Raw genomic sequence first — 24,648 nt, 5'->3', positions numbered from 1 at the left:
TTTATTTTCCAAAGACGTTGTAATGTGTCAAAACTACACCACCTCAGATCGTATGTGGATGAATGGTTCCTCAACCTAGTAGATTCTAATTAAACCATAAATAAAAACAAATAGGTCTTTTACAGTTAAGGGTATAAAGAAAATAAAGGTTTATAGTTTTGAGTTTCGCGATAAGTTAACAATTTAGTTCTAGACTTCTAGCACAACCCATCTCGTCATCCTTGAATGGCAACAAAACTTGATAAAGTCCGTTTTGCGAGGATAAACCGTAATCCCGAGAATAATGCGTAATTTGAGATCGTCTTACGTTTTGTGACTTATTTACCAATTGAAGTGGGAAATCATAGGTAATGTCAAGGGAGAAAATGTAGCCGATGAATGTATGTGTCGGATGAAATGACTTACACATATATATAGTTTGGCGTTGGATTCATGGCAGGTTTTTTTTTTTTTTAAAAGTTTTTTTCTAAAACTACACGCCATGGCTTGGTGAGTCTAAAAACAAAATTATCAATGAGAATTACCAGGAACTTAAAATGACCATAAATTTTTTCCAATAATCCAATCAATTCACACTAGCTAATCAAAATGGATTCTTGTCTAAAAAGATAGTTACCAAGACCATAAAAAAAAAAATTCACCCCCACTTGAAAATAGTTACCAAAAAAAAAAAATCACCCCCACCAATAACTTTTATTTAAAAATGTCTTGCAGGTTACAGTTTTGTGGCTCCTATCTCATTCTAGGGGCCATAAACCATGCAACAAAGAACCCTGCAATTGATAGGAACCGGAATTAATCAAGTGAGCGGAGCAAATATTTTTGGGAAGGGTGGGGATACGTGGCCCAAAATATAGTTTGGTATGTTTCTATCCCTCAATCTCTCATTTTTCTCTCTCTCTCCTCTCCGCTACTTTCCCTCCGCTCACTCCCACAGCCTTAGCAATTATACTAGTTGTAGGACGTTCACTGTATTTGTGATTCGAGTTTGAAAAAAAGTTGAGTCCAAACCAATTCGAATGGGCTTAGGCCCATAAACCCAGCTCACTTAAAGAAGTTGAAAAGTCTAGTTTGACCTTTAAGTTTTGAACTAATCATTCAACCAAAAAACAAACCCTTCCTCTTTTCTTCAAACACACACACACAATCAATCTTGAAATGGGGTTTCCGTATTTGGAAGCTGTTGTTGGTAAGTTGGCCGTCCTCAAAATCTATTTTTATATATATATATATATATATATTGTAAAGTTCGTTTGTGTAGTGAAATTATTTCTCTTGATGGTTTTTGCTTAAATGTTGTTTTAGAAGCTTAGTTTTTAATGTAGTTTTGATTAGTGGACAAGTTTGAAAAATAGGGATATCACACTTACTCTTCTTATGCACTGTTGATTAAGACATTAAGGACGGGGGAATATATAGTTGACAACTTAGGTCAAGGGATAAGATTCTATTGGGTCTTGTATCGTAAGTGTAAGTATTTTTCTAGACTTATTAGTGCCTGATTGTTTTCTTTATTTCTTTACTTGCAGGATTTATGATCGTTTTGTATTTTTTCGAGACATATTTGGATTTGAGGCAACATGCTGCTCTGAAACTGCCAAAGCTTCCTAAGACTTTAGAAGGAGTCATTAGTCAGGAAAAGTTTGAAAAATCGAGATCTTACAGCCTCGATAAAAGGTTCTTTGCCTAATGACTCCTCTTTTGGTGATAGCTTAACAATTCTATAACTAAACATGTTTTTTTTTCAGCTACTTCCACTTTGTTCATGAAGCAGTAACCATATTAATGGAGGCTTCAATCTTATCATTTGCTGTATTGCCTTTGTTTTGGAAAGTAAGTAAAATTGCAGCATTCACTCTAAATCAACCTCTTGTCGTTCCATTCTCAGGTGCGTTATTATGTCTTTGAGCTGCTACTTTTGTTTGCAGAAAGCAGGAGACTTTCTGGTGTATGCTGGCCTCAATGCGGAAAATGAGATAATTCATACACTTGCATTCCTAGGAGTTCTTATGATCTGGTCACAGGTGTGATACAAGTGACTTCATTTGTTTTGGTTTTCTTGTCACTTAAGCAGTGTAGCTTTCAAATAGCATTGATGTTTTATGAGTTTTGAAATATACTTTGATTGAAAAGTAGTTAAATACCTTCAGTTCCATCCCTTCATAGACAATGCATTTCAATCCACTGATGCTAATATTGTTTTTAATCTACTTGGCAGATCACTGACTTGCCATTTTCCTTATACTCAACATTTGTTATTGAGGAGCGACATGGTTTCAACAAAGTGCGTATTGTTGTTTTGGTCTTTCTGATGCAGGAGCAGTTAATGTTTTTGCTATGCTCCTGCATTATTTTATGTGTTGATGGTTTCATTGCATTTACATTTATATATAATCACTGGAAGTATCAATTACATTTTATGTAACTTCCTTCTCTCATTTTCTTCATGGGCTATATTTTGTCCCAGCAAACGGTATGGCTGTTCTTTAGGGACATGATCAAAGGAATCTTACTTTCTATTGTTATCGGACCACCAATTATTGCTGCATTGATTGTGATAATGCAGGTACCACCTCTCTCTCTCTCTCACTTTTGCTATTTAAAGAACTATATGTCAGTTACACAAGCTTTCTCTTAAACGGACTAGTCCGTTTTACGGACATGTGTTTTGAACAGCTTATATAGTGTAAGTGAACAGTTTATAGAGTGTCTTGAACCACTTTTTTAATTTATGTGTATTAACTTTTTAATTTATGCTTATATATGACACTATATAAGCTGTGCAAGACATTATATAACATCTCCAGAACGGACAATCCGTTTAAGAGAAAGCCTGTTCAGTTACAATGCTGCATTTGCAATGGAGCGAAGCTGTTGATTGAAGAAGTCTTTACTCTTTGCTTACTTCAGTTCTTTACTTCCTACTGCACGCTTTCTTTGTTTGAACTATATACTTATATTAGTGTATTGCTACAGAAAGGAGGCCCCTACTTAGCCATCTATCTTTGGGCTTTTACGTTTGTTCTGTCAATTGTGATGATGACAGTATATCCAATTCTAATAGCTCCACTTTTCAACAAGTTCACTCCAGTGAGTTATATTTTCTTCTTTTTTTGGATGTTTCGGTTGATTTAAATATTTAATGATAAAAAAGTCAGTGTAAATTGCATTTGTTGTTGTTTTCAGTTAATATTTAACTTCATGTTTCCCTTCTCTTTTTTTTTTCTTTTTTTTGCAATAGCTCCCTGAAGGGGAACTCAGACAGAAAATTGAGAATCTCGCTTCCTCCCTCAAATTTCCTCTAAAGAAGCTCTTTGTTGTTGATGGATCTACAAGGTCAAGCCATAGCAATGTGAGAATACAACCTAGACTCTTATCTTTGTTTGTTGTACCATGACTGTTTTTGTAACACATTGAATGTTTCCCTTACCACCATTGTGTTTTGCACCATTTTTCAAAAGTCACTTTCAAGACAAATGTTCAAAGCGTTTTAGGTCTGATGATTTTTTTGGTCCTTTTGGATGTGAAAAAAGATATGAAATTGCGGGCTTGGGTACTTGCAATTGGTCATACATTGGGTGGAAGGATGAGGAACTGAGGGTAAATTTGGCATCAATAAGCAGACGAAGGAACAACTTCGTGGATATCTGGGGGGTGGGTGAGACACTGAGATAATAGTAGATGCACTATAAGAGGTGCATCCAAGTCTGCTAATTATCAATCAATTGAATTAAGTCCAAGTGAGAGATGTTACTGGGTATCAAGGAGTTAATCTTTCAAGGCTTCTTCATCCGGTTTCTTCCATGGACGATGTGGTGTAACATATTAGAAAAGAATTTCAAAGATAGGTATTATCTTGGGTTTGCCCTTTCATGCTTGGGGTGTGTAGGACATCTAGGAAGTGGCGGTATAGCTTGGGTTGGCGAATGAGATACATCCCTCCACCCTATTGTTTGAGAGCCTGGAGGCTGTTAAGGTCTTAATCGATTTTGAAAGAACCTGTTAGTAGGCTGGAGGAAGAAAAACAAAGACCATATTAGGAATTGATGTTCATCATCTTGTTTATTTCGTTGTCATTTATATATCTTGTTGGGTTGGATTTTCTGTGGTTGTGTGATCCTTTTTTGTGTTTCAACTTATATGATTAATACCTCCACAGGCTTACATGTATGGATTTTTCAACAACAAGCGAGTATAGTACTTTATGATACATTGATTCAACAGGTATGATCGCCTTCTTAAAACGATCTCTTAAATTGTCATGGAAAGTTATATTTATGTTGTATTCTTGTTTAAATATCATAAAGTAGTCAGTTTATCAGTATCATTGCCTCATGAGCCTCGTCCCAGCTATTGAGTTGGTGAACTTTGAATTCCAACATGTGATCAAGCAAGGAAGAGAATATGTGGCTACTCTTAATATAAAGGTTGATCCCACACTAGGCAGTCAAAGGCTTGCCTAGACCCGCCTACGCCCAGCGTGTATAAACTAACTGGTTGTGCCTTGAGCATGCTTCCGCCTGGGCTTGCACCCAATGGAGAAGGTCAATCCGAATCCCTAGCTAGTGCATGTGCTTGCGCCTTTTACTGCACAGGTCCCGTATTTTGCTACCTGAGCATATGTTCTGTACAAGCAAACTCAGCATTGAGCTGGCAGCATCACTCTGTGAACTAGATGACACATGACAGGGACACCATGAAATGAAATTAATGGTTCGATAGGAAGAGTGTTCACAAGTTGTCACGAAGGTAATCTGCCAAAATTAGCGAGTTGATTAGCTAGGGTTTTTATGGTTAGCCAGATGGAGCTTATGCAGTAGTATTGTATCATCTTTGAAGTGTGTGAGCACGATATCAGAGTGGGAGTGTCATCTTATTTAGGGGTCTAATAGTCCATGATGCAAAGCTTCAATAGCCTATTCTAAGCTCTCCTATTGTCTTTTCTGTAGCCTGATAGGATTATGTTCCTGCATTTTAGGACTTGGGAGCATGAAAAGTTAAAGTTCACCTTCGACCACTCTTCCCTGGGATATGCTGTTAGAAGCTTGTGGTTCTGCTGGAACTGCTTCATCCTATCAACACGGAAAATATAAATATCGATAATTAAAACATATCATTAGCTCATCATAATCAATACATGTCAATAGCCTTTCATTTTTCATTCAAAGGGGCAGCTCTATGTGGCAGACATGCCCGGGTACATAGAAGTGGATCAGCTCCAGGCCTTGCATTCTTTTGAGGAGCATAACTAGTTTGGCATGCTTCATATTTGGGAAAATCCTTGAAGATAATAAGGACCCTTTCTTTCCTCATTAAAGTGCGGACTAGAATCTGGTGCACCACGTTTTTTTTTTTTTTTTGCCGTTTTCTTTGCTGCTTTGAATCAAACCCTTAGTATTGATAGTCTTTGGAATAGAAATTTATGGGCAGTACTCAGTTATTTGATCATTGCCTCTTTTGTTCCAATGTCTGGGAGTTGGAAAACCATGTATGTTTATGTTGTCCTTTTTCCTGGAAAATCTGGTCAGAGTTCCATGGGGAATCTGAGTTTTATTGGGTTAGTCCTGGTCGGGTGGTGGATGTTTTTACTTATTGGCGTTTAGGACCTCTCTTTTCAAGGAGTCCGAATTTGTTCACCAGCAACTACTGCTGGTAGAATCTACCAGCCAATATTTGCCATGTAGCACCCAATCAGTTAGCATCTTTGACCGCCACAATTTTACATAAAAACCAAAAACATAAAAAGAAAAAAAAAAGTATATTAATAAATGATAAATATGAAACACGTATTTTCTCAGGAAAAAATAGAAGAATGTGTTCAAGAATCGCAACGGAATGGTTGAATTAAAGTGTGTTTAAGCAGGTGCAAAACCAGGCCATGGTCGAGGCAAAATGGAACTAGTTTTGTCAAGCAGCAAAAGTCCAAAATGCAGCTAAAGAAAAAGAAAGACAAAGAAGAATAAGGGATGAGGGGTTAAATGACAAGGTAATAACCATAGCTGTTGAAACACATGAGAAGCAAAAGTTGCATACTTGCATATGACATCGACAATCAAGTTTTGAAGAAGGCTGACCGATATATATATATAAGTGAAAACCAATCAAATTCAACTTATTAAAACTGTTAGAATATGTGTTAGAAGCTTTCCCATTAGCTTCAAGCCTTCAATTGATATTAGATTTTGCAGATGATTCGGCATGAAAGATCTTATCCTAATTTTGATTTTTTCTTGTGGGCAAATATAATTTTCTTATTTATTAGGGGAAATTATGAATTGAAAAGAAAATTAAATGTGTCAATAACTGTTGGGTGCTACGTGGCACAATATTGGCGCTGGTAGATTCTACCAGCAGTAGCTGCTGGTGAACAAATTCGGACTCCTTTTCAAGTGACCAAAAAAATTGGAGTATAGTTCCGTTAGCAATCATTTGGTGTAGTCTTGTAGGTTCTCTCAACATAGTTTTTGTTTTGATTTTAATGAAGTTCAACTTTTCCAATAAAAATAAAAGTGTCCTAAACTGCGTAGTTAGATGGATAAATATCTTGTTGCTTTAAAAAGATTTTTTTTTTTTTAAAAGAAGAAAAAAAGTTAGTAAATATCTTGTTAGTTTTGAGGTGTATGTGGTAGTATCTCTAACTTTGTTTTCTATTTGGAAAATGATGCAGCTGACATGATTTTTGGGAGGGGTTCTAGGGACATGTTATAAAAACATGTAAACAAACTCAAATTCGTTAGAGCATTTATAAGTTTTAGATTAGGCTAATTTTTTGTAGATATGATCTCCTAACTATTCTAAATGTTGTCACAAATAATCAAAAAATTCTAAACTTACCAAATATAGTATCAAGAATCGTGTGAAATGAACGGTTCACAATGTTGACTACATTTGATGGGGTTACAAGTTTTGGATTTGAATAATTTTTGTGACAATGTTTAAAGTAGTTGGAAGATCATATGTACATAAAGTTAGCCAAATCTAAAACTTAGAAATGCACTAACAATCATGAGTTTGTTTATGTGTTTTGTATACATGCCCCTAGAAACCCTCCCTTTTTGGACATTCACTGCTTAGCCTATAAGTTTGGCACCTATCATTCATGCTTTGTTAAATTGTTCCTGATTAGCTACTTGTATCCTGTTTATGCACTGCAGCTCTCCTTTCCCTGGAGCTTAATGGCCATTATTTGTTTATGCACTTGTGTACTTTGTCGATGTGCATGCAATACCATAATTTTTCTGTTGTTCTGACTAAATTTAATTGATCTAGCTAAACAAGTTCTTTTACAGTGCAAAGATGAAGAGGAAGTTGTTGCTGTCATTGCCCATGAGTTGGGGCACTGGAAACTTAGGCATACAATGTATCAATTTGTTGCTGTACAGGTATGGTATTGTACAGCTCTTACTGAAATATTTCCTCAGTTCTTGTATTTTTTATGGCTATATAATTTCCTCTGCATGTTGAGATGTTTGAACAGTCTGAGTTCAGAAATTGGGCATCTCGTTGGAACAAGTCATCTTTTATTGATTTCACTTGTTAAAAGAAATTTAGAAATGAAGGGAATTGAAAGTAATTACACGTAAAAAGACATGGGGAAAATGTAGTGAAAGCTTCCAATAAAGGCAGAAAGCACCCTTTACACCAGAGATCAGTAGGTTCCATCCATTCTCTAAAAGAGATCTCTAGATCTCAAACATTTCAGCTTCCTAACAAAGGAGGTACAATAATTTGCATTGCCACCTTGCTGTTTGATAAGATGTGAGTTCAATATCCCTCAAAAAGTCTGTTTCTTCTACCAACACAAGCTGTCAAAAAGAGATGGTGTTTGGCAAATCCTAATTTAAAGGGATACATATTTGAATCGACTCCTTGATCCTAGGGGTTGTCCATGTAATCCCAAGACTGATTGGAAAGGGGTGGCCATACATTGCATGTGCAACACCTGTTAGGAATAGTGACGAGTATTGTTAGCAATAACAACAAAATCAAGAAGGATGTGAAACACACAACAACAGATATTTGTGGTTAGTGGTTACCAAATTCGATGTTTGCCGATCAATCCACACCAATCTATTATGCTCTGAGGCAAAAATGGATTATCTTTTGGTGTTTTGCTCCTCTTTTACAAAATCACATGTATTGGATTTATGGCTACAGAGAACAGGGTCCCCCAAGGAGTTGTATGGATTTGTGCGGACCTCCTTACTGTTCCTTTGGGGGCCTATAAGCATTGGTCTAGTTTTTAGATCCTATTGAGCATCCTAATCCAAATAAGAATGAAGTGTGGTTTCTGATTAGGGGAATATATATGGATGATGTTGACTGGAAGTGATCTATTTGAAACTTGATTATAGTAACTTGTGGTTTTCAGTCATATTCTGGAGAACTCCCAAATTAATCATATTATTCCTCCAACTGCTGTTCAAAATAGAAGAAAATCTTGAAATAGGCGAAATTAAATATTGGATGTGAGTTTGATAAGATGTGAGAAAATCTGAAGAACCGATTTTTGGAATATTTCAACACTTACAAACACCAGATTTGAAGTACAGTGCTGAACTATTTTATAACCACATCTCAATAACTTGGAATACGAAGTATATTGATGATATTCGCCAAATGTTGTGTAATTGTTTTCTATGGTTGTTCATATATTGCAATAATCAGTTTTCGTCTTGTCATCTCCACTTTCATCTTGCTCCCTTCTCATGCAGTTCCTCACATTATTGCAATTTGGAGGCTATACTCTGGTAAGGAACTCAAAGGACCTATTTCAAAGTTTTGGGTTTGACTCGCAGCCACTTCTCATTGGGCTCATCCTTTTCCAGGTATTATATGCTTTTTCCATTTAGTTGCGACACAGAAAAATAGAACTAGATTAAATAAAAAATAAATAAATCAAAACTAGACATTAGAATCCAAGGTTTTAATACCCCTTGAGAACTTAGAGAGTAGCCCTATATAGTTTTAGTTTTAGACCCTGCATTTGCTTTGAATAACCTCAAGAGGTCCAGGACAACTCCCAACTAGCAAATTTCTGCTTATTAAATGTGTAGCGGTGAACTCTTAAACCACTCTCCATTTCAAACTTTTAACTTTTTCTTTTAAATTCATTAGTTTGGGTTCTTAAGCACACTAGTTTATGATTTTTCCATCTAATTTAGTTCTGACATCTTGCACAACATACACTTTAATTTGATACATTCTTTCTTTACATAACAAAGCACCTTATACATGGTTTTGTGTCAGGCATATTTAGTCTCCGAACTTGTCTATTTTCGTGAGCAGTAATTCTATCCTTGCCTATTTTTTCTGCCTACTTTCAGTACGTACTAATTGACGATTGTTGATTTGTTTTGAGATACGCACCCATGTGTATCACAATGCAAATCAACAGTATCTAAGTAGCGAGTAGAAAAAGTAGGTAGAAATAGTGTCGGTATAGAATGCTGTTTCCTTGAGCCTTTGATCTCATTTTTATTTGCTAAAGACCCTCAAATCTCAATACTTACTTTAGATTCTAATATGATTGCATTAGGCATGCTGATACACTAAGTTGAATTGGAGCTGTGTTTTTTGTACCAGGCTGCATTGAATTTGTACTTCCTTTTGTTTTCTTTTTTTGAGTCCTTGTTTTTCACCATTCTGTGAATTATTCTTGAGCTATTTTATTTAAATAAGTTTTTTTTAGTACTTTCTACGATTTCAATATAATATTTGATTCAGGGAAAATAACTGAACATTGATGTATGATTGTCAACGTAGAACTGATTTCCTATTTCCTGGAATTACTCTCTCACTCTTAACTTATTTCCTACAAATTTATTTTTTCTCAGCACATTGTTACCCCGATCCAGCATCTTGTGAGCTTTTGTCTTAATCTAGTCAGCCGGGCTTTTGAGTTTCAGGTAGAGCTTTCACTCTACTGCGAACAAATTTTTCCATTTGATACGAGGCACTATAAATATTATTGGTGTTTTCTGCTGAATTTTCAGGCTGATGCTTTTGCTAAGAAGCTAGGATATGGAAAACCACTTCGAGCAGGCCTTGTGAAATTGCAGGTGAATATCCACTGTTTTGCTCATCTATCATTAAAATGGTCTTTAGGTTGTCTTCTCCGTATATCCTCTGAATAGAAACCGATAAAGAACAAGCTACAGCCCTAGGTTTTGCATGTGATGGAGGGAAGTGGATATATGTATAGGTTTATGGATTATGAGACTATTATCCACGGTCCACCATTCCCATGTCGATGATTCCATATCCAGTTGTGTCATGGGAATATAGCAAGGGAAAAAAAGTACATAAAAAATAAAAAGTAAAAGTAAAAGTCTTGCATGCTGTAGGCTCTTTCATATATATGTTAGTTTTGTATGTGGTTCGCTTCTAATCACTCTTTCAATGCTTTCAGGAAGAAAATCTGTCGGCCATGAACACAGATCCTTGGTATTCAGCTTACCATTACTCACATCCTCCACTTGTTGAGAGATTGGCTGCCATTGATGAATCCGATAAGAAAACAGATTGACTATACAATATGACCCTCTCAGAAGTTTTACTAGCAGACTGATGAGCACAAATTGAGTTGTTTGTGTGCCATTAGCCCTTTTTCCCTTTCTCTCCAATCAACTTGGATATTCAAATGTATGAAATCAGTATTATATATTTACATTCTCCATAGAAACCATTTCAGGTATTCATGTTAGGCTGTAACTTTTGGGATACTTATAATGCTAAACGAAAAGAATCTTTAAAATACCACTTCCACCCGCTAATGTCATATTTTTCGTTCATAGCATAATTTCAAGCCTTTAGGTACTGCCTACATATAATGTTTGTCATCCTAGAAATGGTCTGAAAGCGAAACAAATTAATGCAATTAACTTTGTCTTTTGCTGGTTTGATGCGAAAGGGATATAAGACACTGAAATGTTCCCTACATGAAGGCTTGTGGTCAGAGAAACGTCCACATGAACGCTCCAGTGTATTTGCGAATGCTAATATTATTTGGAATGAGACTTGTCAAAATTTTCTGCTCCTTGTGCTGTTTGCTCATTATCGAATCGGAGCGACGATCTTGGCAGAAGGGGGGGGGTTGCGGACAAAAACCAAGTTGGTTGGTTTCTGTCTGTCTGTCCTCAACTTCTCCCTCATTTTTTCTGCGCCCCCAATACCCTTTCTCTTTCACCCATCTCTCTCTCTCCCCCGCATCACCCAACTCTCTTTCCCCCCGCAGCTCCGCTCACTCCCCACTGCCACGTAGTATACTAGTATCATAGCCCAAATATTTTACATTTCCTAAAATCACATTAACTGAGCTGTGACTAAGTTTTAGTTTGTGTTGCTGCCAAGCAAATAACTGGCACTTTTATTGACTAACTCGTTCAGAACAAATTGTGGAGTACTGGCTTGGCCCAACTGGGATGTAGCTCAAATGGTTGAGAGTGCCCGCTTTGCATGCGGGAGGTACAGGGGTAAATCCACTGCATCTCCATTAAATTAGTTTGGCCCAACTGGGACGCCTTCTCTAAACCTTGTTGGGTCAGAACGAAGTTTCTCAGTATAGAAGGTTATACAATAGAGAGTGCAAGTTGGGTGGTGCATTTCCTACTACTGCCAACAGGACAAACAGGTCTCCCATGCGAAACACTGTACCTACATACCCTGCATATGCAATTAGAGTATCAGATACACCGTTACCTCCGCTGTAATCATTCTTGGTCTGCCTAGTATTTCCCTCTCTAGCTCTAGTATTTTTCCCATTTCTCCTGGTTTTTTGGAAATTACTGCAGCGCATCTAACTTTTGAATTAACATTGTCCAATTAATCAGACACCGCTTTGGAAAGTGGCTGCTTGTTCGAAAATTCTTTACAAAACGTAGTTTCTCAATCTTATAATAGCTTAAATCATAATAGCTTTTACACTACTCTTGGGAGTAGCTTCGGCAACACTCCAAAAAGGTCATACAGAAGAGTCCTGACATATCACAGTAAACATGAGGCACAACATTACACTCATAGGTTACACTCAAAAATCAAAAAGTAACTGATTAAGAAGTCGAAAACCATCAACTTAAACTATCGAAATCATTACAATTAGCATGACTGCCTGATTGTTTTGAAACTAATTTACACACGAAGAGAGTAGTACAAAATGGCACTTAAATAACTGTCATAACAATCCTGACGATTTTGGAAGAAAACTTGCTTTTTTTGTATATCTGCTCCTCTGGTAAGTAAAAGAAAAGAGGTAAAGACAGAATTCTCTGATTGAAGAATTATGCCAAGTATCTCAAATATTCAAGCAACAACCTCTTCGCAAAATGAGATATCAACCAGCACAGGTGCACACTAACCCAGTGGTATGTATTGAGGCTCATGAATCATCCCTTTCCACCCTAGAAAGTAAAAGAATAAAATAAAATAAAATCTTAGTACAAGCAGAAGAAATCTGACCATGCAGCAACGCACTTATGGCAAAGTTCTCTCTCTTATGTCTTGCATCAATTAAAAGAAATATTAATTGAGTGTAGAAGAAATGACAACTGATGATAGACATCCTCACAAGTGTTGGCAAGATCTGCCTCCCAAAAGGGTACTTGAGACCACATGAACCCCATAACAGTCAAACAACCAACTCAATTTCTCTTCCATAGGCACGCAAACAAGAAGCAAAGGTAATTAAAACAAACTGAAATATATATGTTAAAAATCGCTCACATTCACGTCACGCCCAAATCTTGCTTGTAAATCTGAAATTCAAAAGAAATTATTCTGATAAATTTGTTATGACATTCCCGACTTGCCAGAAAAGTGTCACCAATTAATCACCATAATCTTTTAGACAGTCATTGCCTCCTTCATTTTAAAACAGGGCACTAGTTCTTAAATTTGCACAACAGTGTCCCGCCACATCTAACAGCTAAACCTAAAAGCTCTTCCTATGCCATGGAGCAACTAAATTGCCTCTACTTTTCCTTTCCAAAGCAAAACCAATGGATTATTCAAACTACTAAAAAAAAAAAAAAAAAAAACTGTCCTGTATGCCAGCTCAGAAGTCAGAACCCCCGATTAAGCTTCTCATTAAGAAGTCAGAATCCCAAATAATCCAAAATAAAACAAAAAACCGCATTGGATTGTAACCTAGAGCTTGTTTCTCGAACAAACTTGTTTCACCAATTGTAGCCATGAGTTTGTCCCTCAAATCCAAACTTTTCCACCACGTATGTATATAAAAGTCAAATAGTTAAAGCATACAACCCAAGAAATATGTGAGGCCATGTCACCAATATTTTGTTAGGCCTAATTCGGGAAAATACAGTAGCTGGAAAATAGTACTACAAAAGCATATTCTTAATAGTAACTGAACTTGTAGAAAATCATCAACTTTCTACTCATGTTAAACAATAACCCAGAGAATATGAAATGGCTTATTAGGATATAGAAACCGCTTTAGAAAAGCATGTTAATAAAGCAAGCGTTCGCTTCAAAAGAGTCACTGGACCACCAAAACTACAATTAGAAACCCTTTTTATATTAACTCCAAGATTATGCAACAAAAAAATACCCTTCAAGGCATTACAATTTTATCTCAATTACACACCATGTCTTGAAATCTTAAGTACTTCAAATCCGCTACACCTCTAGACCAATTGTAGAGTACTTCCTTGATCTTCAACAAGATTTTAAATGCTTCCTTAGTCTTTTGCTAAAAAATTCTCAGATTTCTTTCATTCCACAAAACCCAAACGATTGCTCTACGTAGGTGCTCCACAATCCACCTTGTGACTTTGGCAATAGAGCATATTTTATGACGTCCCCAAATGCACCCTCAATTATAGTTGACGGTGTCCAAGGCTTGTTGAACAAAGCGAAAAGTACCTCCCACATCCTCTTAGCAAGAGAACACTGAATGAAGATATGATCCACATCCTCTCCAATCCTCTAGAAAAGGGCATTTATTATCAATGTCGTTTAGAATCGCCATCCAAGTGAAGAATGCTACCTTTTAAATGAATAGAAGGCATCTAAATCCTCCTAAATGGAAAATCCGTTATAACCTCTTGGGGTTTCAACACTCTTCTCCCATAATTCTTGGCAAGAACCCCATACATAGATTCATCGTGAATATTTTGCTTTTATCCCACCTCCAAAGGCGGCCATCTTCTTCGCCATACTTATCCCCTCTTGATAAATAGTGCCTGACAAGTTAACAAAACTATATATATACCCCCCAATCATTTAAACTCCTTCTCAATGTAACTTCCCATTCACACTTCTTCTAGTATAATCTCCTACCCTTGGCATCTTTGTTTGCCACGATATGATAGATAACGACGTATTGCTCACAAAGTGATCTCTCTCTCTTAGCCATGTTTCATGCCAAAAACATATGGAACCATTCTCACCTAGTAATAGAATAACCCCTTTTGGAAGAAAAAAAATCCACCCATTCATAATGCTCCTCCATAGTGTAATACCATAAGCCCCTGAGGTTGCTCTAGTTTCCATTCATTTTCCTCTTCCTTGTCAAACTCACCACCATCACTTTTCTCAGTTACCTCCACCAATCTATTCCTCCATTTGCATGAAGTCATCAACCAGTTTCCCCAATTTCTTCCTGCTAGGGTTGGCATTTGCTCCCCATCTGTTCCCATATTGTATCAATCTCTTTCTCATCCTTGCTCATAGGCTTCTTAACCACCTCTTTTACCTCCCAACGTTTTTGTTCGACTAAAATGATAGTAAAATCATGCACTTAACATAAGATTTGATTATTTCCCACATTTTTTTCATTAACTAACATGTTTTCCTAATACCGTTGACAAATCCAGATAAATTGGGTCATATTGTAATTGTTATCATGTATGACGATTGCAAGATTTAATAATTCGCCATAAGTTTGGTTTCTTTATTTATAAGTTTTTCTATAAGATTTCCCAATTAATATGGGCTCCAAAAACAATAGTGTAGAAACTTGTTTTAACAAGTTTTACTAAAAGAAATTTTGGTAGTATACTAAAAGGAGGCACCACCGCTAGTATACTTAATTAACAGAGTCAACAAGTCATCCTAAAGAGTCTCCCTAGTGCACACCAGCAAGATTTAGTGACTAGTAGAACATTAGAAACTAATTTCTAACCATTTCGCCCCCAACAAGCAAGAATTACCACCATAAGAAACTGCCTACTTGCTACACTACTATAAAACCTACAGGGATCAAAAAGTGGGCCGCCACCATGGCCAATCACAGATCTAGAATAACAAATCACACAAGTATGCTTCTTAAGAGGGTGCAATATCGTTGTGCCCATCAAAACTAAGCATATTGTCACACATTTCCACGACTTATAAAATTTTTAATCTCCTTAGAGTATAAGATTATTCCTTGTTGGGTCGCGGTGTATCATTTTACTAGTTCACACTATTCTCTCCTTGGACACGAGGTCAAGGAATTTGGTTCTATCTCCAATACTGTGGGGAACCACCTGGCTTGAGTCCAAAAGATGATCATATAGTTGTGCTTCTCATAAACCACAATACTATTCTATGTAAGTCATAGACACCTTCAGAATGTTGATGGGCCTTACTAGTAAAATTTTCAGTTTTTCCGATTTTTTTTACATATGATACTGGTCAAGTCCCTTCATCTGTCGGAAGAGGACATTTGAAGAATTTTAGATATCATGCAATGAGAGTTAACTAGACAAGTACTTAGGAGGCATTTATTACGACAACTACAACCTAGGACCTAAGATCTTCAGCCTAATCATTTATAAATGGGAAGGGATTGGACACCCCAGAACTCTTTTTTTCATACTCCTGCTATAGTCTGTCAGATTTCTAGATCCAACTTTTGAAATTTAGCTGATGTGGTAGTGTCGCCAAAGATAAAGAAAATAGTTTCTGGCTTGGCTCAAGGTGTGTTGTCATGCATTTATTAACACGGTAGAATACATCTCATCTGTCTCCAACACGTGCACTACATTTTCTCAATAACACTGTTATTTTCAGGCTTTTCAATGTCCATTAATGATAAGCAACACTCATTTGTTTCCTCATTTTTCACTCTCTAGTAAAAAAAAACCTTGAACAACAGAAAGTAGAGATTAGAGAATGAGTTCTTCTATCTCTCTTTAGCTTCCTGCCCTCTCCCTATACTCCTATTTTCTTCACCACTTTACTAAAACTTAATCGATTATGTTTAACTTTAATGGAGAAGTTGAGGGAGAAAGGTTTTAAGAAGGAATAGGCTTTTTTCTCTGTTCAGAAAGGTAGGACATGAGGCGGAGAAATATTGGTATATGTCTACTGTTGATAAATGCATCACGGCTCATCTTGAGCCAAGCCAGATGCTATTTTATTTTGCTTCATGACGCTGCCACATTTTAAACTTTAAACGTTGGATCTGGAAACCTAAAGGTCTATAGCATGAGTAGAAAAAAGAGTATAGAGGGTGAGTAAACTGATTCCCTCCCTTTATAAATAGATAAAGAATTAAATAAAAATTATAAAATGAAGAAAATATTTTCAACTTAATCACACAAAGGTATTCAAGGGTGAAGCTATGCATCTATTTTAAGGGATCCATACTGTCTAACAAGCTTCTAATAGGAAGCTAGGGTTCCAAGTATGAACAGAAGCCCCCAAAAAGATCCATATCTAGGGACATCCACATGGTGCCTCCAAGGTCCATCCAATAGAACAGATGAAAAGTTCCCACAACCTTTTGTTTCTCTGGATAGCTAAAGATTTTTTTTTTTTTTTTTGGATCGGTATATAGTAGATAGAGGTATTTTATATATTTAGAAATATATAGCTATTCATGGAGAGTAGGATGAGTCAATGAGATACGTATACAAGAAATCTCCTAAAAAAAATCAACAGGGAAGGATATCTATTAGAAACCATTCAACGTTTTCAAAGAAGAGTAAGCTAACTTAGATAATAAGAAACACATAAGTGGCAATAATCTAGGACGGGAGACAATAACAAACTTAGATGTGACAATAATCTAGTCCGAAGACATGTGTGTGGTAAACGCGTTACACCAAAGAAAGGCAACAAGGCTAAACCTGCATATCACCACCTAGCATGCTGTATGAATTCATTTTACAACTAACTCCTAATACTTGCTCTTTTTCGTCCATATAGGCTATTTTCATAGCATGATTGTGTGGAAGCGAGGAAGAAGTCTATATCCCAAGGAAAGTTACATCCAACTTGGATTGTTGGTTGAATACTTGCATATGTGGCAAAGCAGGAAGAATCACACTATTAGCATGTTGATATTCTGAAACAACATCTCCTGCAAAAACTTCCTAATAAAAGGCATATGTATATAAGTATTACTGTATTAGCCTATTACATATATCCAGTTTAGGCATCAAGTGGATGGACCACATTCAGATGTCTATGTGCCTCTTACAAAACATACTGAATCAGTGAAAAATCATGGTTTGGTACCTTATGAGGTGGCGTCCCTGGTTTTGAGATGTTGCCGAATCCTATTTTTCCTTTCTTATCAGAGGGCTTCAGGATCTGAAAGGAACATATTAACGAATCATCTACACTCATCATTGCACCAGCATTGTCAAACTCGCCGCAATAATTTGGCGCAGAGAATATAGTCACCAGCTGCCGATTGGCAAAGAATTCGTATCCATCTTCTACTACCTATGATAATTGTAGACATCATAATTAGATGAAGAGATATCAACTTACCAACTATTTACAATTTTACATTGATAAATTTGTCTATGATACCATAAATCCTTCAATGGATGATATTCAAACTTAAAAATTAAATGACAGGCAAAATTACAATTTAACAAATGATTGTCTAACTTGCAATCTACTGCAGCTTAACAGAACCACAGTACTGAAACCTCATGTGGACTTGACATGTTTGACAGAACTGAGAAGTTCAGCTTAACACATTCAATGCAAGGTTACAGTCTCTACTACACATTAATCTAGTATCAACAATTGTTGGGAGGAGGCTGCGAAAGAATTTCACAGCCTCAAAGGAAAAAAAAAAAAAAAAAAAAGAGAAGAAACATCCTATGTTAATGGAACAGGAATTCTAATATCAAAGAGAAAATGAACTATGAAAAACTTTCTTACCTCAAATATTTTGCTTGGGGTGACTAAATATGTCCCAAGTGACTAGTCTTTTAGAGACTATGGAAAAACTACTAGTTAAGTGATAGATCTCATTCACTTCAAGTGCGAGAACCAAGATGAAAATGTTTCTCAACTTGTGAAATTTGAAAACAAACAAATAAGAATTCTACAATTCTGTGCATCAGTTATACACACCTGGTGAGCCCGGCAAATGAGATCAAGGTCATGTTTCGAAAGAAACTCTGCAACCTTGTCAGGTCCAAACGTATATGATACACCTCTGTCATTTTCTCCCCAACCTTCGACGTCTTTGTCAGGATCAGCCCAAAGCAAATCACAGAGCAAACCCTGATCCGGCACATCTACTGGACGAGCAATATTCCTAATCTGATCCAAACTCCTCAGATCTGGAGACAAACCCCCATGCATGCAAAGAATCTTTTCATCAATAAGAGCCGCCACAGGTAGGCAGTTGAAGCAGTCAGTAAATACCTTCCAAAGCCGTACATTAAACCTCCTCTTGCACTCATCATAAAACCCATATATACGGTTAATGGAAGCACATTCATGGTTGCCTCTCAGAAGAAAAAAATTCTCTGGATACTTGATCTTGTAAGCTAGGAGAAGGCAAATGGTCTCTAAGCTCTGCTTACCACGATCTACATAGTCTCCCAAGAACAAATAGTTTGCCTCAGGAGGCAACCCACCATATTCAAACAACCGGAGCAGATCAGAATACTGGCCGTGTATATCACCTGCCATCAAGTGAGAATAAACATGTTATATACGACATATAGTCAGAGAGAGAAAGAAAGGAAAATGAAACATTATTGGAGTTTCTCTTACACAGAAACTAGAATGCTAGAAAAATTTTATGTCAACAGACTTTTCTCAGGGTTAATCGAAATTGCATCATGATGGATGATGGTCATTATATTAATGAAAAAGAGACCAACACAGCAATGGATTGGCATAAAACTGCCACTCTAATCTAGATTTCGTAAGACCAGAATGATAAAAAAAAAACTTATAACTACCCCGAAAAGCAAGAAATCCAAATTGAAAGCTCCCCTAGAGGGATAGATTCTCAAATGGATGACCCGTCATCTCCATTTGATCTGAATATAATACTAAGAGTCGCTTGAAAATTGATAATATCAAATATGATCCCCAATATCAAACATAAACTACTTGAATAACATATAGAATCAATTAAATACACATCCATATTCCTATTCAGGATATTGAACGTGAATATCTCCTACAATCAGGTGGGACTAAACATGTTAAATATGAGCTTATCATCAAAGAGTCAAAGGAAAGGAAAATGAAACATAATTGGAGTTTGAATAACATAATAGAAAACAAAGCTCAAACTATATGACAACGTCTCCCAAACCCAAACAAATTTAGGAAATATGGTAGGGTTTGAATGACACTATAGCTCTCCAAACTTCCTCTCATATGGACTAACTGTGAATTCATTCAACATTAATGAGTGGAGTCTCACGTGTGTGCATTTTGCAAAGAAACTCAACACGACCTACAAAATCTTATCTTATATACTACATCCATTCCTCTCCATTGCATATCATCTCATTCATAATACATAACAATATCAGATAACCAATCATTCCCCTTATGAAAAAACAATTCAAACAAATCCCACTACATAAAAGCAATAAAAAAAACATAAAGAAATAAACTTTATATAGATTACCACAAATCTTAATAGGTGCTTCGAGTTCAAGTAAATTAGGCTGGTTAATGAAAATCTCCTTTGAGGTGAGACAAAGTTGACGTATTTCAACTTCTGTTAACTGAACTTGTCTTGGGGTCCTTCCATTTTTAGCATTGAGAAGTCTAGCTATGATTTCATCCAGTAAACTCTCTTCAATCGCCATTTCCGTTAGATTTAACGGCTCCGTTTATTCAAGAAAAATAAGAGAATACCATTGCTTTGCTTGGGCGGCTGGAGAGAGAGAAAGAGAGATTGTGTTTGTGTTTTATATTTTTTTTCCAATAGCACGTGACCTTCATTTTTACTTTGCACGCTTACGCCAATTCCCACCATCCCGATACAATCCAATACCATCTACAAACAATGATCAATATGGGCCTGCTTCATAACCCATTTTCCCATGGCAAATCCATATTTTCCCACTTAAATACATTTTTGCCGCTGCTTGTTGCGATATATGGGTCTGGCAAAACTAAAACCAATTTGCCGGCAAAATCCTCACGTGACCATTTTTTCCCACTCCACACAGGAAAAAAAAATCCAAGTCGGGGCTGGATTTATTTTGCTAGAGGAAATCGACCAAAATTTTCTCGCTTGCTGGCAAATCACAATCGCTATCTCTCACACACACTCTCTCTCAAGGTGAGTTCTCACTCCCCCTCTCTCAATTTTTAATGGTGATGCTGCAGATGTATTTTCATTCTTGATTGAAAACTCGATCTACAAGCACAAAACCATCGATATCCATGGTTTGCTATTGATCCAATTTTTAGCTACAAGTCCGGTTTTCGTGTTGTATGTGTGATAAATGAGCTAGATTGATTTTTGAGATCTATTCTCGGTTTCAAGTATGGATTTGCTATTGTTCCGTTTTCTTTTCTTTTTGTTTATCTAAATTTCGATACTTATTATTGTGCAACTTTTCCAATAATGTTGCAATACCAACTTCGAAGTTTTCAGTGTAATGAGAGATTTGGTTGGTTGCCATCTTGGTGCATAGGACTAATAGTATTCTTCTACTAGTGGGTTATGGTCTTATGGGGTGTCAATGTGTCATACCAGAAAAAGAATAACAAGGCACAAAAAGAATTTTGTATGAATGCATGTGTCAATATGTATGAATGCATGTGGCTTTGGGATATTAGAACTTGGTATTTTATCCGTCCTATTTTGTGAAGTTATTTAATAGAATTATTGTTATACATGTGTTTTTGTTTTAATGTTTAAATTCAATTATTATATGTGTGTGTGTGTGTGTGTGCAAGTTGTGTTTCAGGTTTGTGTGCGAGTGCTTTGTGTGTGTGTGCAGGCTATGTGAGTGTTTGTGGACTGTGGTGGTGAGTGCAGGTTGTGTGAGTGCTCTGTGTAGGTGAGTGAAGGCTGTGTTTCAGGTATGTGGTGTGTGTGTGTGTCTGTTCATGTGTGTGTGTGTGTGTGTGTTAAAGTTAATGGTATGTGTGTGAGTGCTTTGTGTAGGTGAGTGCAGACTGTGTTCAGGTAGGTGAGTGGTCTGTGTTCAGGAGGGGGGTGTGTGTGGGTGTGGGTGTGTGTGTGTGTGTGTGTGTGTGTGTGTGTGTGTGTTTAACTACATAGTTATGTGATCAAATAGCTGGATGTTACATGAACACACCATAATTTCTCTTTAAATGCAGAGATGAGATGAGATGAGACAAAAGAAGAGATGATCAAGCAAACCATTGGATGGACGAGCTAATGACCTCATACTTAATAGGAGGTCATAATCTCAATATACTTCCTTCATATGGTACCTTCCAGACTTGTAGTTTCCTTGCTGCTGTTGTTCCTGCGTCGCAAGACTGCTGCTGCTACATGCCTGTTGCTGCTGCTACTGCGTGCGTTGTGAGGGGTATATAAAATAAGTTGGGCATAAAACCAATAAAACACTATAATTTCTACGAGTAACTTGAGAGTTCCCAATTTCTTTTCACTTTTGATGTTTAGAGTTCCAGTTCTGTTAAACCATTGGATGGCGGTGATTGTATTGTGTGGAGAGAGCACACTCCTCTTGGTTAAGGAAAGTTTGTTCTGAAAAAGATAGACCAAAATTAATATATTCGAGTTCGAGTTCGAGTTCATGATCTGGCTTCATCATCGTGGATGGCATGTTTGGACTTTGGACTCGATTAGTAGTTCGATATGGCAATTGATCAGAAGTTCAAAACCAACTTTGGACTTTTGCATATGCAGGAAGCTGGATGGAAACAGCATCCACAATCATTTGATCGTGTCTTGCTGAGGAGCTGATTTCTTTTGTAAGAGTAGCAGAGTCGCAGCAACAAGTGGATGCATGTCTGTAATTTTTAGAAACAAAAGCATGTAACCCCAGCTCGTGAATATATCAATCCCATAAAGCTTTTGTTTCATTAAGCATTGGCAAAACAAGATCCTACATGCAAAAGTCAATAGCTATGTATCCAGACTACTTGACAATGTCTATGTTCAGACTTGCTTGAGCAACAACTTCGAAATCATCGCACTCGTTCATCGTCTTTATGCTTATTTTCAACGCGATATCTCCAGGATATGTTAAGTTTCTCATAATGCTGAGAGAAAATAGCCCTAAAACCAAGCCAATGCCATTTCTAGGTGTCATCAGTGAAAACTTACCTTGCCTCTGATGGCCTTTCTTGCACAAAAAATAATTTGAGAAACAATGACTAGAATTAGCAACAACCCAATTCCTAAGAAACCTCCCAAATAAATAACTAGAATCAGTGTAGAGTGTATTAACCTAGATACACACAGTAGCTTGCGTCTTATACTACCACGATTAGAGAACTGGTTTCACGTTCATACAAAATTCTACAACCTGGGACGTCCCTAAAACTTGTTACATATTAAGAAGATGGATAATGAATATCTGCACCCATAGCCAACTCTGCTATAGTAATGTCTTTGATGAATATCTTTCCAGTTTTTCGATTATTTGGGCCATATTTGGATGTGATCTATCCCCAGCTAAAAGTGTGTGAACCTTGTTCTTCACCTCAATCCAACTGTAACCAGGGTTCTTTCTCAAGCCCAAGATTTCCATCACACCCCTCACTTCTATTTACTTCCTTCCACATTCCCTTCGCAGCATAAATATTGGAAAGAAGAGCGTAGTTTCCAACATTATTAGGCTCTAACTCAAGGAGTTGGTTAGCAGCAACTTCCCCGAGACTCACGTTACCATGAACTCTGTAGGAACTTAGCAAAGCTCCCCAAACACAAGCATCTGTTGTTCTAAACTTTTATGGAGAGTGGTGGTGTATGTGTATGTGGCTGAACAATATTTGTACGCGCTCATTTGTTGGACTAGCGAACAAGTAGAAAAATGACAAGAAATCTCCTTTTATTACTTGCATGGTAAAACTTCAGCCAAAAAATTATTTGTCGAATTTGCTGATGGCAAATTTTTTGTGTTATCAAGATCGCCAAACTTGGCAAATGACATTTGCCAACATTTACGGTTGATGATGAAACAAGCAGCGACAAAACTCTATTTTCCTGCTGGTAATTTGCCGGCAAATTTTTAAGTGGGAAAATATTTTCCCTCTTCCATATTTGCCCAGCATGCGGGAAAACTTATCAAGCAGGCCCTATATGTTCATTACTCCAGGAATTTCTAATTGAAACTCCCAAAATTAATTTATGTAATAGACCTAATTTAATATTTTGAGATATTTATACAAGTAATTTTGAACTCCAAAATCCAAAAAATTTAAAATGGGATAAAGCAATCATAATTTAAATATGATATAAATTCATAATTAATAATGGCCATATAATTGTGCTAAGTTGCAACTATTGATCCTGAATTTAAAGTTTCATATAAGAGTCATTTCTTTTATACCGTAGTAGTTCACATAAATTGTTTAGATTGATTTCGATAAAATTCAAACAATATATCATTCAAATTTGAATGGGCGGACTGATAGGGTCAAGGAACAACTTAATTAATATAAAAAGTGATATGTAGTTTTCTTCAAAATTTAACATAAAATGTCAAAGATAGAGACATATTTATAAATTTTGTTAGCTAGGATCAAAATTAGAGTAATACCAATAAGCTAATGCACGGTTTAGGTTTTAAAAAGTGTATACATGAAGTTCTTTATGGTTCATTGGTTCTTTCAAACACACATAAAAAACAATTGCAATTGAAACACATAATCACATAATAATTGGGAGTCATACAAATATGAATTTTATTAAATAATTGAAACATACATTACTGACAATTATGCAATGTTTTGTTTAAATGTTTAAATTGAATACGATCATTTGAACAAGACAACTAAAATAATCCAAAACAATTTAAATGGAAATCGTACATCAAATTAAATTACCATGTATGTGTACTGACTTAAATTACCAAATTAAAACATTGTGACGAAGTCATGGGCAACTTCTAGTCTAAAAAACAACAATATGCAATCGCAATTTCTTAATGGTTGGAAAAATGTTTCAGAATCATACGATCATATATTAACAAATGTGATTAGCTAGATTGAAATACAACTTTAAATGTTCGTAGGTCTTTTGAACGAGTCCACAATCAATGCTATTATGTTGAAACATCGTGCAATTTACATATACTTTATTTTTCCCTAATTGCACACATTAGAAAAATATAGTTGCTAATGGTTGAAAAAGATATTTCAGAATTACACAAATTTGATTAGATTGAAATAAAACTCTAAACGTTCTAAAACTTTTTACTTTTCCTATAAATAGGAAGTTGATTTGATGCAATAGTGTTACAATTGATTGATGGA

General features: G+C 36.3%; 2 protein-coding genes and 1 long non-coding RNA gene across 4 annotated transcripts; 2 read left to right on the top strand and 1 right to left on the bottom strand.

The window, feature by feature from the left end:
- The first annotated feature begins 1,068 nt into the window (after positions 1 to 1,068).
- LOC147495078 (CAAX prenyl protease 1 homolog) lies at positions 1,069 to 10,761 on the top strand. Its single transcript, XM_086569566.1, is given in 15 exon segments — positions 1,069 to 1,189; positions 1,530 to 1,677; positions 1,749 to 1,833; positions 1,929 to 2,024; positions 2,219 to 2,284; positions 2,468 to 2,566; positions 2,977 to 3,090; positions 3,242 to 3,352; positions 4,160 to 4,192; positions 4,195 to 4,224; positions 7,290 to 7,382; positions 8,715 to 8,828; positions 9,837 to 9,908; positions 9,996 to 10,061; positions 10,412 to 10,761. Coding segments are annotated over 15 exon segments (1,275 nt in total). The 5' UTR covers positions 1,069 to 1,158; the 3' UTR covers positions 10,529 to 10,761.
- Positions 10,762 to 12,035: 1,274 nt separating this feature from the next.
- Positions 12,036 to 20,114, bottom strand: LOC147495077 (serine/threonine-protein phosphatase PP1). 2 transcript variants are annotated; one of them, XM_086569565.1, is made up of 4 exons: positions 19,847 to 20,113; positions 18,322 to 18,881; positions 17,467 to 17,676; positions 12,036 to 12,398 (listed from the first exon to the last, which is right to left on the bottom strand). In XM_086569565.1, the coding sequence occupies exons 1-4, from the start codon at positions 20,028 to 20,030 to the stop codon at positions 12,384 to 12,386; spliced, it is 969 nt and encodes a 322-aa protein (XP_086425691.1). In that variant the 5' UTR covers positions 20,031 to 20,113; the 3' UTR covers positions 12,036 to 12,383. The 2 variants fall into 2 exon arrangements, with proteins under 2 accessions (XP_086425691.1, XP_086425690.1); XM_086569564.1 differs by lacking the exon at positions 12,036 to 12,398 and having other exon boundaries at positions 17,323 to 17,676; positions 19,847 to 20,114.
- A 197-nt stretch (positions 20,115 to 20,311) lies between these two features.
- Positions 20,312 to 22,251, top strand: LOC147495076 (uncharacterized). The gene is made up of 2 exons (XR_015200423.1): positions 20,312 to 20,509; positions 21,520 to 22,251. It is a non-coding gene; the product is annotated as an uncharacterized LOC147495076 (long non-coding RNA).
- The last annotated feature ends 2,397 nt before the right edge of the window (positions 22,252 to 24,648 follow it).

Source organism: Coptis chinensis, chromosome 6 (assembly GCF_015680905.1).
Source record: "Coptis chinensis isolate HL-2020 chromosome 6, ASM1568090v1, whole genome shotgun sequence".
Classification (NCBI taxonomy): Eukaryota; Viridiplantae; Streptophyta; class Magnoliopsida; order Ranunculales; family Ranunculaceae; genus Coptis; species Coptis chinensis.
The sequence above is the reverse complement of the archived record's forward strand: the minus strand, read 5'-3'. Positions and strand labels throughout refer to the sequence as shown.